The sequence below is a fragment of the Ctenocephalides felis genome, unplaced genomic scaffold (genome assembly GCF_003426905.1).
Source record: "Ctenocephalides felis isolate EL2017-DRISC unplaced genomic scaffold, ASM342690v1 CF-g0.4_SCAFFOLD_01170, whole genome shotgun sequence".
NCBI classification, from domain to species: Eukaryota; Metazoa; Arthropoda; class Insecta; order Siphonaptera; family Pulicidae; genus Ctenocephalides; species Ctenocephalides felis.
In genome coordinates, this window is record NW_020537324.1 from 28547088 (window position 1) to 28561712 (window position 14625).

The 14625-nt window shown below is 29.6% G+C and overlaps 3 protein-coding genes across 3 annotated transcripts; 1 reads left to right on the forward strand and 2 right to left on the reverse strand.

Annotated features, from left to right (window-relative positions):
* Positions 1-2785: 2785 nt before the first annotated feature.
* On the reverse strand, positions 2786-3956 carry LOC113367047. The gene is made up of 3 exons (XM_026608678.1): positions 3719-3956; positions 3265-3371; positions 2786-2848 (listed from the first exon to the last, which is right to left on the reverse strand). Exons 1-3 carry the CDS (start codon positions 3954-3956, stop codon positions 2786-2788), a joined length of 408 nt encoding a protein of 135 aa, XP_026464463.1.
* Positions 3957-4574: 618 nt separating this feature from the next.
* On the forward strand, positions 4575-7062 carry LOC113366432 (DNA-directed RNA polymerase III subunit RPC4). Its single transcript, XM_026608031.1, has 8 exons — positions 4575-4983; positions 5061-5310; positions 5398-5512; positions 5919-6020; positions 6214-6341; positions 6441-6533; positions 6612-6752; positions 6820-7062. Exons 1-8 carry the CDS (start codon positions 4721-4723, stop codon positions 6940-6942), a joined length of 1215 nt encoding a protein of 404 aa, XP_026463816.1. The 5' UTR covers positions 4575-4720; the 3' UTR covers positions 6943-7062.
* Positions 6985-8278, reverse strand: LOC113366433 (transmembrane protein 64). Its single transcript, XM_026608032.1, has 3 exons — positions 7507-8278; positions 7284-7445; positions 6985-7212 (listed from the first exon to the last, which is right to left on the reverse strand). Exons 1-3 carry the CDS (start codon positions 8029-8031, stop codon positions 7102-7104), a joined length of 798 nt encoding a protein of 265 aa, XP_026463817.1. The 5' UTR covers positions 8032-8278; the 3' UTR covers positions 6985-7101.
* Positions 8279-14625: the final 6347 nt, after the last annotated feature.

A 14625-nucleotide genomic window follows, 5' to 3' on the forward strand; every position in this document is an offset into this window, starting at 1 on the left:
GAATTCCACTTACAGCTATTTAACTTATTGTTAGGTGGATGCTTAAGATATACATACTTACTCAGTTATTCCTAGAAATATTTAATTTAATTTACTGTATTGTATTGTAATATTTCTATAATGCTACATCTTTCTTCTCTGAACGCTGAGGTTGGAAAGACGAACGATCACAAGCCCTAGGCCCATCACCGTCTGCGCTTCGTCGGTTAATATCGTAAAACTTCGCCTGTGCGACACTTCCGACGTTGTCAAATATTATACCCGCCGCCGGTAATAGTAACATATACACCGGAGAAAACTTGCACAATTGGAACGAACAGAGAAATCACATGAAACAATTATAATTTACCAGTTAATTGCGAGTATACTCATCAGGCAGAATGTTGTTATATGACTATTGGCTAATTAACACGATAAATATTAAATTTCACTGTATTATTTATTGCTATAGATCAAGGATGAGCAACCTGATGCCCGCGGGCCGCATGCGGCCCGCCAACATTTCTCAACTACAGATTATTTTTCTAGATATTTTTTCAAATACGAATGTAAAGGCTAATTTTGTTATCAGTGAAATACTGGTAAAAACTGTTGCTCGCAGAAATAGCATTTCCAAATAAAATAAATGTTAATTTGAATATTAGTTAACAATATTGCAAGAAAAATTGAGAATTGTTGCGATTCCAAATGGTCAAAGTTAGCAAAACAGCTGTTTTCATTAAATGTTTTCTTCGCCATTTACCATGCAAAATAATACAGATTTAGAAAATTTATTTTTTCAGTAAACATCGCAATTTTTTATAAATCTCATGTCAGACCTGAGAAATTTTCGCTTTTGAAAAAAACTCAATTCAAATTATGATAAATTACTTTTTTGGAGTACGTATGTGCGAACCATTACACAGATCCACAAAAAAAAGTCGCTGGATAATAATTCATTCATTCAGAAAAAAATGCTAGATTGAAGATTGTGCCAGTTTTTAAATATTTTTCCATTTTTGACTATAATATTATATTCAGCGGTAAAAGTACATTGAAAATACATCGGAATACATATACATATACACACCCAATCCAGACAACATTTTTTTGTGGACCTGTGTGAGTTTTAGCCATGAAATTCATAAAAAATTACCACCTACTACTTTCCGCATTAAAAAAAAATAATTAAAGAACAAATTTTAAATAAAACGGATGATATTGAGCAGCTTATATAAAAAAGCAGTTCCAAATTTCTTTAAAAGTTTTCAAGTAAATTAGTTTTTCTGTTTAACTATTATTTGTTTTTATTTCGTATTTATCTTTATAAACACTTATAATAGTCACTCGTAATTATATAAAATATATACTTTTTTCAATTTTGTATTTTTGTTCCTTTCTTGTGGCAATTTTGTAATTTAGTTGCAATTACATTATTTCCGCGCTCAGTCAACAAATCTTTTGACTTAATTTTAGTTCAGACTTTTGAGTATATGAGAAAACGTTTTATTTAAAAAGAATAAGCAAAATATTTTTATCATGGGTGGTACGAGCGTAACATTTTTTTTATTATTTTTTTCTTTATTTTAATTTTCTTAATGCGGAATGGAAAACTACATACATCTCCAAATTTTAATTATTTTATAATAGTCATTTTAGTAGTCCAATCATTTTTTATTTAGCTCGGTAATCGATCAATTAACTATTATCGCCTTTTTTGTGAACGTTTTTAATTGAAATTCGATCAAGATTTTTCTGATAAATTTAAATTCCGCTGCGCAAACATTTAAAAACAATTCTTATATGTTGGCAACGAAATGGTTACCCTCCATAAAACTAACTGATTTAGACTTATCCTACTGTACAAATATTTCCGATGTGCATTAGAAGTACATAGTTTTTGAATATCTTGCAGAAGGAGCAATTCAGGCAAAAAATAGAAATTTAATATTATAATCTGAAGATAAAACTGTTTGAAAAAGATAAAACTATTGAAATCTCACTCGTTTCGCTAAGCATAGCATAACTAAATTCAAATATGTATGTTAGTATTTTAGCGCTGTAGTGGGTAAATTATCAATGTAATATGTGTTAGCTACCCCTTTCATTTATATACCCCATATTTATACATCCAGAATTAGTTAGTCAATTCTAATACTAATGATTTTCTAAAAATATTTCCTGTGGCTAAACGTTCGCCGGGTCGGCTAGTATAAACATAAATTACGTGCGGCCCGCCATAAAATTTTGAAAACCAAATTGGCCCGTGGGTTAAAAAGGTTGCTCGCCCTTGCTATAGATATGTATGTGTATAGGTTGTCATTCCATTCATCAGCAATTCCATAAAAAATCAATTGTTGATATCGAAGGGATATTATAACAACTAATGTAGACATCAGTGATGATATTGTTAACTCTGGTTAAAAAAGGAAAGGAGTAGATAGAGAATGTGACAACGCGATGATTAATAAAAATAAAACTATACTTAATATAAAAAAACCGGAAGGAATGGAACATTACTCAAGTCTCAAGGTAAAATCTTTGACAAAATATTATAAGAATACAATAAAACTCATAATCAACAGAGCTTTTCTGTTTGGCATTATTCAGCATGCACTGCAGTTACCAGTATCAATGGATTGTTTACTGTTTCTAAAAACAAGGCACAAAAATGGAATCAGAACAATAGTACAAAAACTTTCAACCAGCAAGACTTTCAACAACAAATAAGTTTTAATGATATTTGACTGCTATTATTCAAATATCAAAGCATACAATGCCATGCTTGTCTGATCAAGATAAAGTATTATAAAGTTGTACATTTGGATAAATGATGAACGAATTGATATCTAGTCATTACTCTGTTACTCTATATGAGTAACATAAATATAAAACAATATCGAGTATTATAAAACTTATTCATTAGCAACTGCTTTACATTTCTAATGAAGATTGAAATCTCTTAAATATTATATACACTGAGATACTATTACTTATTTCTGGAGATTTCTATATCAAATTTTACTCGAAAGAATCTAACATTGTTGATTTTTTAGACAATAAACTAAATTTAACAAAGAATAATTTATTCCAATCAACTTTCTCAAAAAATTTAGAAAATTTGCTGTCTGATTTTATCTTATCTTTAGTTCTCTCAAATCAACCATATAATATTCGAAGTATAATATAATTAATTGTTTTGAAATAGTAGTATAGCATATACAATAACAAAAAAGTTTTACTTCAATCGCGTGTGTACCTTACGCGCCTCTTTTTTTTCTTTACCTGTTGTACTTCAACTGTATTGATAGAGCCCTTCGGAGCATCTCGTTCGTGCAAAAAGTAAAAATAAGGGTATCCAAACCAATCAGATTTATAAATTTCCTCCAAACCTAAAATTATACAATTTATTAACTCAAATGTATATTTCACTTAAGTTGTATAATTTGCAATATATTGATCTATGTTGAATTACACGAGCATTCCGTTTACAATACAATTGTAGCGTATTAATTAGATGAAATGAAATTAATATAATTTATGCCAATACATATGTTAGGAATATTCATTGCAAATCGTCTTAATTGATTTTTAGGGAATCTCAATTGCTATAGATTAAGTTGATGTAGTGTAAGTTCCAAAATTTTATGTAATTTGCCATTAGGCAAAATGCCACTTACAACTAGGTATATTGGTATAAATTCATGAAATATTGTCATTTGTTTATGTACAAACAAACCTCTGCCGGTGCCGAGCGAATCTTTAACTTTTTTCCTTTCCCTTCTGTAGGACCCCAAAAGACTCGCCATCTTTTGTTTTACTTCGCTCATAGTTTTTTGGAGCATGTTTGCGATTTCCTTCCAAGCATCGTCTTTGAGCTTCTTATTGTGATAATGCGGATTTTTAGGGTTCCACAATAAGTTTTTCTCCTGGTACATCTCAATTAGAAAAATAACATCTTCTCTAATCATATCCATTTTAAAAATTGTGGTCAAACCAAATATTTATGAGATGTCTAATGCCGCGTCTAATGTATAAGGTCTATGGTCTATGACCCCCTCCCATTCTCAAACAAAAAAAGCAAAAAGTGCGCTATGAACATGCGAGTGGACAAATTTGAAGAAAATTCGTGCATTCGCACAGTATGACTCTGTTGCGCGAATTTGTTCGTGACACAACATTCGCCGCACGGATTCGTGCAGTGGAGCCGGCATTAGGCATCTCAAAACTAGTTAAATAAAGATAAATAAACATTATAAAAAATACCTTTCATATATACATACATTGCACGTTACTTTTAAGAGCAAGTATAAATATTTGGTTTGAGTTTTTTATGTTTTTAATATATTATTGAGTACTCTTCTTTTATCTATGATTTAGAACTAATTCACCAAAAATTAAAAAAAATGTATTTGTACAAAGTCCTGATTAATTAGTATGCTATTTGCTTTTAAATAAATAATATTACACAATCTGTTTTTAAAATGTAAACAGAATGCGAATCTGTTGTGATAATCGTCCAAAGACCACAGATGAAAAGATATGACGATATAACCTATCTTATTGTTATTATTTATTCTTGATATTATTGCACGTTGAACGTGAAATTAATTATTTACATGTTTATGTTTCTTTTATTATGCATATTTGTTTTGAAGTAGATATGTGAAATTGAAAATATAACTTTTTACGGTCGATCCATTTTTTTCAGTAGATCTCTGTAAATTTATTATTATATAAAATGTCGAATACTAGGAAAGGAACCATTTCAGTAAAAAAAGATTTGCTCCGGCCAGGAGTTTCAATTAAACAAGAGCCAGGTGTTGAAATTCAGATCAAGCAAGAGCCTGGTACCGGAATCCTCAAACCTACTCCTGATGCCGCCGCTCCTGGTCGTTTATCGTCATTTAAGCTGCCTCGCGACTTAACATTAGGAGGGCAGAATGCCAGAAAAGCTCCCAAAAAAGTTTACACTCCAAATTTAAATGCCGTTCGCGTTAAAAAGTAATAACCATACGTTTGCTATAAATTTAATTTTAGTGATAGCATTGCTGATTTCTTAATTTTAATTTTATTTTCAGAGATTCCCCTACTGCTCAGGAACCGGTAGGAAGAGGCACAGGTAGAGGTCGTGGAAGAGGAAGAGGTCAGAATGAAAGAGGCAGAGGTCGTGGTAGACAAAATACAAACCTTGTGCAATCAGCTGGCATATTCTCAGAAGGCTCCGCGGATATACTTAGAAGAGGTGGTTCATCTAGTGGGAGTTACGCCAAAGATGATTCCACTAACATTCTGCAGAAACCAACACTGAACTTAAAGCAAGAGTTGAAAGTAAAAATTATAACTATATAAATACTTATTGCGTTGACGTACAATAATAATTTACTTGTATAATTGATACTCCAACTGATTTAATAGGTTGATATAACTGAAGAAGGAGAACATTTGAAAGCTTTATTAGGTGAATTCGATAATCCGATTAAGAGTCCATATATTGAAACGAATCCAATAGTTTTATCTGCATCAAAACATGGTATGTACAAAGAATCATTTTTTGTAGGACTTATTACAAATCATTGTATTTAAAAATACAAAAGCCTACATATAGCAAATTTTTTGCTTTTATTGTTAATACATTAGCATCCATTTTCATTGTAACTCATCTATATTTGTCTCGCACTCATTTTTAGATATTGTATCATATCATTCAGGCATCTCAAACATTTGATAAGTTAATATATATTTGTTCATATTTCTTCCTATAATGAAGAAGGTGATGTAAGTAAATCGCTCATAACTAATTCATGCGTTTACTTTTTTGTTATAATTATTATTTTTGTAATGCATGTGAAAATTTCCACAGCTTGCTTGTTTGTAGTTGCATGTTAGTTTGGCTTGTACTTATTTTAATTTTGCTTTTATTGTCTAAATGTATTTAGATGTTATCTCAAAAGGTAAATTGGCACTAGAAGTACCTTTGAAAAAAATAAAGCAAGAGCCGGGAATTGTGGTAAAGACTGAAATAGAAGATAATAATGATGGTGAGGATTGTAATTAGCGTTTTACTTAGAATTTTAGATATCTCTGCATCAATATAAAAATTGCATATATATATTAGATAGTTTGTAGTTAATGCTTATTCATATACTTATATTTCATTATATTTTACTTTTGAATCGAAAAAGAATTATATTTATGGTTAGTTTAATACTAAACAACAAATAATTGTTTTAGGATTAGTTCCAGAACTCTCAGTGAAAAATTTAGATGAAAATGCACAAGAACAATCACGAGTATACAATAGAATTTTATCACTTCCAGGACTATTTTCAATGCAGAATTCACCTTTCTTTCTATTACAGGTAATTCAAAATATAACTAAACATTTGTTTACTCATAGATCAACAAACATTGTATACAACTTAATACATTATTATTTATAATTTCCTAAATTTATTCAGTTACCTGACACACTTCCTGGCCAAGGTGCAGAAGAACAGATAGAGAAGCAGCCTGAAGCATCAAAAGAAGAATCAAGCAAATCCACTACAAAGGTTGGTATTGATAGAAAATATAGTTAAGAAAATTGTCACTATCGTTATACTTATTTCAAAATAATCCTACTTGTACAGATTCCTGCAAAATGTACCTTAAAGGACCTTGATAGTGGTTTTATCGGAAAGATGGTTTTGTACAAATCTGGAAAATCCAAACTGGTATTAGGACAAACATGTTTTGATCTAGAACTTGGCTCACAGACATGTTTCTTACAAGTCAGTTTTATTTAAATATATTTCGAATAATTATTGTCAACTTTAAATAATATATTATTCTTTACAGGATGTTATTTCCATTGATGTAAATACAACACAAAGAACTGGCAGTATGATTAATTTAGGCCAAGTACAATCTAAGGTTATAGCTTCTCCAGACTGGAATTTACTTACTAGCAAACAAAGTTAATTAAATATAAAAATGTGATAATTGTCTAACTTAAGTTGTAAATCAAAATTTCATAATATAGAATATTTATTATGCTATAAAGAGTAATATCAAAATGTAAGGTAATAAAATAATTCTCTCAAGGTATATCTTATTGCTAGTCATTGAAATAATGTTGCTCTAACATTCTATACAAACACCTTGCAGTGCCTCTGCTTCTTGCAACGCTAATGATAATTCTTGTCTAGCTTTGTGCACTACCCACAGTAGTAAAGATATGCCTATAATGATCTAAAATTAGTAAAAAAAATGTATTAATATGCCGTTAATTTTACCTAATGATTGAGATTTATTCCTCAAACCTGAATTGCTAATATACAATATCCAGTAAATGCAGTTCGCTGATTAGCAAGAACTTCATACATAGATCTAAGAGTAGATCCTAAATAAACATTAATAATTTGAGCTGGCAATAATCCTAATAATGTGCCAATATAAAAAGGTTTCGCACTTACACTACTGATCTGAAATAGAACTCATCAAAACTATAACTCAGAATTTATTTTTGTGTAGGAATATACTTACAGAAAAAATGAGATTCTGCAAACCAAAAGGTATTGGAGTCAATCTTGCAAACAATATCACTTTAAAAGCTTGAGGTCCTGATATAACTCTCAGAATTCCTCGAGCTGTTTCATTATGCGCAAACTGGCTAACAGGAGTATGTTTATGTATCCATCGTAATGTATTATGTGCGACAATTACACCAGTATTCGCTGATACAACAACTATTAACAGCCCATTAAAAATACCAAAAAGGTAACCACTAGTGATTATCAATATTAAATATCCAACGGTGATTGGAAAACTCACTATCACGAATAACAGAGTGAATATTATAAAAACTGTGAAAGGATTTTGATTCTCTATCCATAATAATACTGTTTTTAAATAATTTTTGCATAAATAAACTAAAAAAATTATTATTGATAAAATAGTTATAACAAGTAATACATTCATAAAAGATTTTAGTGTTAAAATATTATAATTTTTCTTTAATATATCTCCTTGTTTTTGTTTTGAGGTTTCTCCCTCTGAGTATAATTCCATTGCTATAATTTAATTAATATTAATCATTCGTATAAAATTATGGTAACGTCATGATGCACCTCGCCCAACATTTTGCATAAAGTTATTGTCTTAACAACTTTTCGTGGTGCTTGAATAGCCAAAATCACTCTTTTCGATCACATGTTAACCCTTAATTGTCAACTTTTATTTGAACTGTCAAAACAATGCGCACGTCATTTCGCAACCCACTAATCCAAAAAACCATAGTGTTTGCTTGCTTGCTTGTCTAGACAAGACAAAATCGGTACTGGTCTGGCGGCCGAGTTGTCTACGATCCATAGATAAATGTACAAAGAAGCTAGATCAACCGGGTCTACGAAAGAAGCATAAAAGAAGCTTCCGAGGCTTCCTATCCTTCCGTAGAAAAGAAAGTAGAAAATAGTAAAGTAAATACTTTTTTTATCGGGTCTCCAAAACCACTAGACCTGCCTTTCCAAAAATTCAATTAGTTCTTCATTTCATCAATACAACTAGTGGTATATGGCATCGTGCCTTAAGGCAAATTGCAGGAACTTCCAGTACCTTAATGAAATATTCGAAAAATATTAAATGTTTTCAAATAGATTATTATAAATAATGTAACTATCATTATTCTTAGTTTATAAAAATTAAATGAACAAAACTTAATCAATCGGTTAATCGATTTAAAATGAAGAACATTGTCTAATATTTCTAAGTATTATATAAACTGAATTGCAAAGTTAAAACTAGTAGGGCGTAAAGACTTTTTGAAGAAAAATTTTAAAATATTTTGGAAATTCTGAACTTTTTTTCAAAGCAATCGTACTGCTTTAACTGCATATAGACGAAATATCGAAGCGCGTAAGCGCCGCGCCGCCGTCTAACGGATAAACATTGGTACGGAATCCATAGGAATGTAAACAAAATTTATACTTATTGTTAAAATCTCTATAAAATATATGATAATTTGATGTGCATATGTCTAATGATCATTTTTGACCGCCAGATGGCATTTTTTTTACTTTTTTTACTAGACCTCCGAAACCGCTAGACCTGCCTTCATGAAAATTTGATCAGTTCTTCATCTTGTTAATACTTCTAACTTGTCTAATATTCAATACTACTCAATCTTGTCTAATATTTCTAACGAGTATAAATTATACAAACTGAACTTCTAAGTTAAAATTATTTATTTGAAGTATATGATGATGTTTAGAACTAGAATTTGAATTAAAATCCGAATTATTTTTCGATATTTAAAAAATTTTTTTATTGAAAATTAAAAAAAAATGAAATAAAAAAAATTCTTTCCACAAAAGCAATCGTTTCGTCAACACATGCAGATTTTTTTTATAATCATTCAAGTCGGATGCTTAGTTTTCTCAAAAGCCATTTTTTGCACATTTAGCTCTATATCTCCAAAACGGCTAAACCTGCCTTCCAAAATCTAATCATCACTTCTCCCCATCATTACGAATCGAATGTTTATTGGATCATTCAAATAGGTTGATCCGTTCTCTTAAAAACTGACATTTCTAGCACTTTTTGCTCCATTTGTCCAAAGCCGCTGGACCTGTATTTGTCAAAAACTTGTAGCACGTCTCCTCATCAATAGGAATCGAATGTTTTTTGAACGATCCAAATCCAAAAGGTTAATTCGTACGCCCGAAATCGTCGACGAAAAATTGTCTTCACACATACACACAGATATCAATTTTTTCTGAAGTATGCCAAAATGTTTAGAAACCGCTGAAACGTAAAGATATAATTATATAATTATATAATTGAACGCTTCGTTCTTTCAAAACCTGAATTGCCATTTTGGCACTTCTTGCCCAGTCTCTTCGAAACGGCTGGATCTGCCTTTGCCAAAAACTAATCAGCACGTCTCCCCATCAATCGAATGATTTTTTAATCATACAAATCGGTTGATTGGTAGTTGTAAGGAGCATTTTCAATACATAATCAACTTAATCAATAAGAAATGAGATTCAGCTATTTATACAAACTTCGACAATAAAATTTTTGCTTTTACCGAAAATTAATCAATGCATTTTGCAATTGATTTCTTTCAAACCTGCACGAAACGTATGTATTTCATAATTCAACCGCTTATGAAGGCTTACTTACAATATTTTAGTATTCGCCTTAGAATCTCTTGCAAGGATTACAGGATTCTAATAATAATCGATTTCTTTACTAGTAATGGGCTTGTAAGCCTGCGATGGATCGTGGCTGTAAAGTTGTTGAAGTAAATAATATATAATATATTATGACTACATTTGGTGAAATATACATGGCAATAAAAAGCTATTTCCTTGAAGAATAGCTTCAAAAATATAACTGCAGTAAAAATAAATAGTACCGTATGCAATAATATTTTATTTTACTATATGGTCTCTACATTCATTTTATTCTTAACAAAACCATTCACACCTTATATTTATTTTAAATTTGTTTAGTTCAATAATAAATTCTAATGCCATTAACAATGCACTTTACTTAACATAGCAAAATCTTATGCTATAAACGAACTCAGCTGCATACCCGAATCCACTAACTATCTTGTTATATTTTTAGAATGAGTAATTTATCTTCTCTTACAAAATAGCCTGATACATAAATATTACAGTTTTTCATTTTTCAGAATGTCAAAATGTTAATAATGGAAATTTAATTGATTGTTCATATCATATAGCAACAGAACAGATATCGTGAGACAGATTGCATTCAAGCAATATGCTCGAAGTGTTTATTTTTCCAATTGTCTACTTTTGCCCATAAATTTATTCCAACAGATATTAATATTTAGTGCTAGAATTGTACTTAATTCATGTTTTCATACAATGGATATGGAATCTACAATGATATGTACAGCATATGAAAATATATTAGAAATGGATACTGATTAAAGATGCTGCCTTCTCTGAAGTGATTATTATTAAATCGAATATATATATATATATATATATATATACATCATATATTTATAATATATATATATATATATACACATATTTATAAATATGTAATTATAAATAATATTCTGGTTTCCTCATATCTGACTTTTGTATCACCTTATATAAAATTAATATACCATATAATTAATTAATTACTTAATTTAATTAATATAATTAATTATATACAATGCACACTCTCAAAATAATTTATCAAAAATAAATAAAATATATTTTACACAATTATTAAAAATCGGTACGTTTTTCTAAGGCAATCCATATTAAATTGCATTAATTTTTCGAGTAATTCAATAAAATATTATTAACTAACCACGCAACTCATTAATATATACCGAAATAAAAAAAATCAAATTAATTACAATAAACATATAGCTCCTATATGTTTATTGTAATGCTATATGTTTATTGTAATGCAATATTGTATTGCAATAAACATATTGTTCCAACAGTTCCAACACACAGAATAAAGAATTATAAGTACTTATTTGTCGTTTTTTATTAATAAAAATCTCAAAAATTTAATTTAACGTCGAACCAAAAATCTAATATGTATATATTATTATATATATGTATCAATATAAATATAGTGATGTGCCTATTGGATTCTTTTGAAATCAGCTGTAACCAGCAAATTGGAATCAAGTTTGAATCCCTTCAGAGTTTTAGCATAACCGCATCCTTTCAAAAATAGTTCAGATAATATGAAAGTATTTTATTTAATTATTTGTAACGTCAATTATCTAAAGAAAAAATGAGAATATTGAGGGACCGATTCTGCCGCTTAGCAGACCAATGTTATGGCAAGGCTATGTTATGAAGAACTTTCCATACAAATTCCTTCTAAATATTGGCAAAAGCCATGTGGTTGCTATGCAGTCAGGCGAAAACATAATCTAGAAACCGTACAAATGTCAAAAAAACGATGTTAGATAACAGGGTCTTTCTGACTCGGATTCATAACATACGAGTGATGTTGCAGTATGTGTGTAAAACGCCTGAATGAACAGCAAATACATGACATTTTGACAGCATTCACTATGATTCAGTAGCATAATGTATGGAAGTTGGAGCGTAACATGGCCTTGCCATAACATTTGTCTGTTATGCGGCATAATCGGTCCCTGAATATAGTAAAATTTCAACAAGCCCAGTTGCAGGCTTGCTGGCGATATGAAAATTTATTTTCTTATGTGATTCTTTGTTTTTCATTATTCAAATCGGACACATCACAAAATTATTATATATCTCTAGGTATACAAAGCCATACATACCAATATATGTCTATATTTGTTTTTATACATTCAAAATTAAAATACTACTGGTTCTAATGTAAAGAAAATATGATTTTCGTTGTTCAGTCCATAAGTGATTAATTTTATTTCTAAAAACCAACTTTGTTTTATCCTGATATTGCTATCGACTAATAATCCAATTATCTTTTTTCTCTGGCAAACTTCAATTTTCAGATTGATTTTCACATTTCACAATATATTCTGCTCTAATCTAACAATACGTTTTAATGGACAAGCTTATTTTATGAAATTTTATCAAAAATATGCACGAAACAATTATTTGATTTTATTATCATTTGCAATATTATCATTGGCAATCACATTTTTCTACAAGGTCTCATATCATATACATAGCTTTGCTTTATTCGTGTATCACATGGCCTTTACAAATCTTGAAAAGTATCACAAAACATAATTAAAGCTATCCAAATTACTTATATTCTATCAAGTTTTGATTCAAATACATTTTTATAATGACTCTAGATAATAAATATGAATATGTGCGCTTCGAAGCTTGAATCGTCCAAAAATATGCTAAGCGCTGAATCGACTAGAGATGATTGGCTATGGCCATACATATAGTCCAGTCATTTTAGTAAGTTCACCTCGGAATTCGAGATACCCAGCTGTAAGTCTGTAAATACTTGTATATTGACACCCTAAAGTTGTCTCAAAACCTACATATGGTAGGGTGTACCCACCATATGTAAGCTTTGAAAACTTTTTGGTGTCAATATGCAAGTATTTACAGACTAACAGCTGGGTATCTCGAATTTCGAGATTATTGCCTAATTTAAGATTAAATGACTGGACTAATAAGTATATACTCGTATCTACATTATGTCCAAAATTTGATATTTTAAGGGGCAACATGAAAGTAGTGTTAAAGAAACATATGATGCGTACTCATAGACCAATACATTACAGGATTAGCTGCAGTAAAAAATTAACTAACAAATTCAGTTTTTGAGAATAATTAAAATGTAATATGACATAAGAATTTTTGCATACATTTGTTTTGCGTAATACCATAAGTTATGTTTAAAAATTAAATTGGTTAATTTTATTAATTTAGTTTTATGTAAGGTGACCATATTTTTTCGCGTCAAAACCGGGACAGTAATTTTAAATTACAGGTGACCCCCGCATAACACGGTAGTTACCTTCCAAAAAAGTAGCGTGTTATGCGAATCCGTGTTAAGGAACAAAGAACTAGTATAAAAAGAGGGGTTACGTTCCAAGAATTCAGAAAAACATGCTACATACCATGATTTATATATAAATATTGTTATATTCATTATTTTTTATGAAGTTATATACATCACGTGAATTATATGTTTTTTTTTTGTCATTATTGAATGGTAAGTGTTATCCAACACGATCCTTTTTTTGCAAGACATCCTCATCCTTTGAGCAGTTTTCTGTACTACCTCCAGATCCGTGCATTATTTAAAAAAAAATATTTGCGATTACTTGCTTTTAGCGGAAAGATATTTATATATTTACCGCAAGCAAAGTTGTTTTCATTGAAGTTTTGTGCTCATTTTAATATTCAAAGGATCTTTGTTCAAGACTAATTGACTAATTGTTCGAATAAACCTGGATTTTTTTATATAGAACGTACACGCTCGAAAGTATCAAATTATTTATCTTTTGCATTAGTTTCATCACATTTATTGAGCTTTTGTACGAAGTTTTTACTAATTTTAGATTAAATAATATTTGATTTTTATAGGTTCAATAATATTTTTTTACTAATTTTAGATTGAATAATATTTGAATTTTATAGGCTCAATTCTCAAACCGTATTAAAGCAAACCCGTGCTCTAAAAGTACCGTGTTATAAGGGGGATGGTCTCAATTCTTAAACCGTGCTAGAGCGAATCTGTGTTGTAGAAGTACCGTGTTATGCGGGGGTTACCTATATGCTAATCCGGGATGGGTGGAGGGAATGAATGCTAAAAACATTAATATGATTGTAAAATAACAAATTATTTAAGAATTTAATAAAAATCAGCCTTCTTTAAATGAGTATTTTTTTTTTTAAATCAGAATTACTGATTAAGAACTTTATTATTCGATTATATGTTATAACATATAATCGAATAATAAAGTTCTTAAAAGAAATATAATTATATTTTATTTTATATTTTTAGAGCTTTCAAACTTATTATAAAATCTTGTTCAATTTTTTTCATAATTATTTATAGATAATTAGCACATTTATTTGCATAATTCCAGGCAGTCAAGAAGTTCATTTTCATAATTTTTGTTAATTTTCTTAAAATTGGAAATGAAAGATCAAAATTATGAATGTGAAAAGCTATTTTAATCCGCCTTTT

What these genes read in the sequence shown, in the direction of transcription:
- LOC113367047 (XM_026608678.1), bottom strand. Translation starts at nt 3,956, where the DNA reads ATGGATATGATTAGAGAAGATGTTATTTTTCTAATTGAGATGTACCAG. An exon ending in TTCGCTCGGCACCGGCAGAG is followed by an intron (nt 3,372 to 3,718) that starts GTTTGTTTGTAC and finishes GTATAATTTTAG; the next exon opens with GTTTGGAGGAAATTTATAAA. An exon ending in ATACAGTTGAAGTACAACAG is followed by an intron (nt 2,849 to 3,264) that starts GTAAAGAAAAAA and finishes TTACTCATATAG; the next exon opens with AGTAACAGAGTAATGACTAG.
- LOC113366432 (XM_026608031.1), top strand. Translation starts at nt 4,721, where the DNA reads ATGTCGAATACTAGGAAAGGAACCATTTCAGTAAAAAAAGATTTGCTC. An exon ending in AATGCCGTTCGCGTTAAAAA is followed by an intron (nt 4,984 to 5,060) that starts GTAATAACCATA and finishes TTTTATTTTCAG; the next exon opens with AGATTCCCCTACTGCTCAGG. An exon ending in TTTATCTGCATCAAAACATG is followed by an intron (nt 5,513 to 5,918) that starts GTATGTACAAAG and finishes AAATGTATTTAG; the next exon opens with ATGTTATCTCAAAAGGTAAA.
- LOC113366433 (XM_026608032.1), bottom strand. Translation starts at nt 8,031, where the DNA reads ATGGAATTATACTCAGAGGGAGAAACCTCAAAACAAAAACAAGGAGAT. An exon ending in TGCAGAATCTCATTTTTTCT is followed by an intron (nt 7,446 to 7,506) that starts GTAAGTATATTC and finishes GTTCTATTTCAG; the next exon opens with ATCAGTAGTGTAAGTGCGAA. An exon ending in ATTGTATATTAGCAATTCAG is followed by an intron (nt 7,213 to 7,283) that starts GTTTGAGGAATA and finishes TACTAATTTTAG; the next exon opens with ATCATTATAGGCATATCTTT.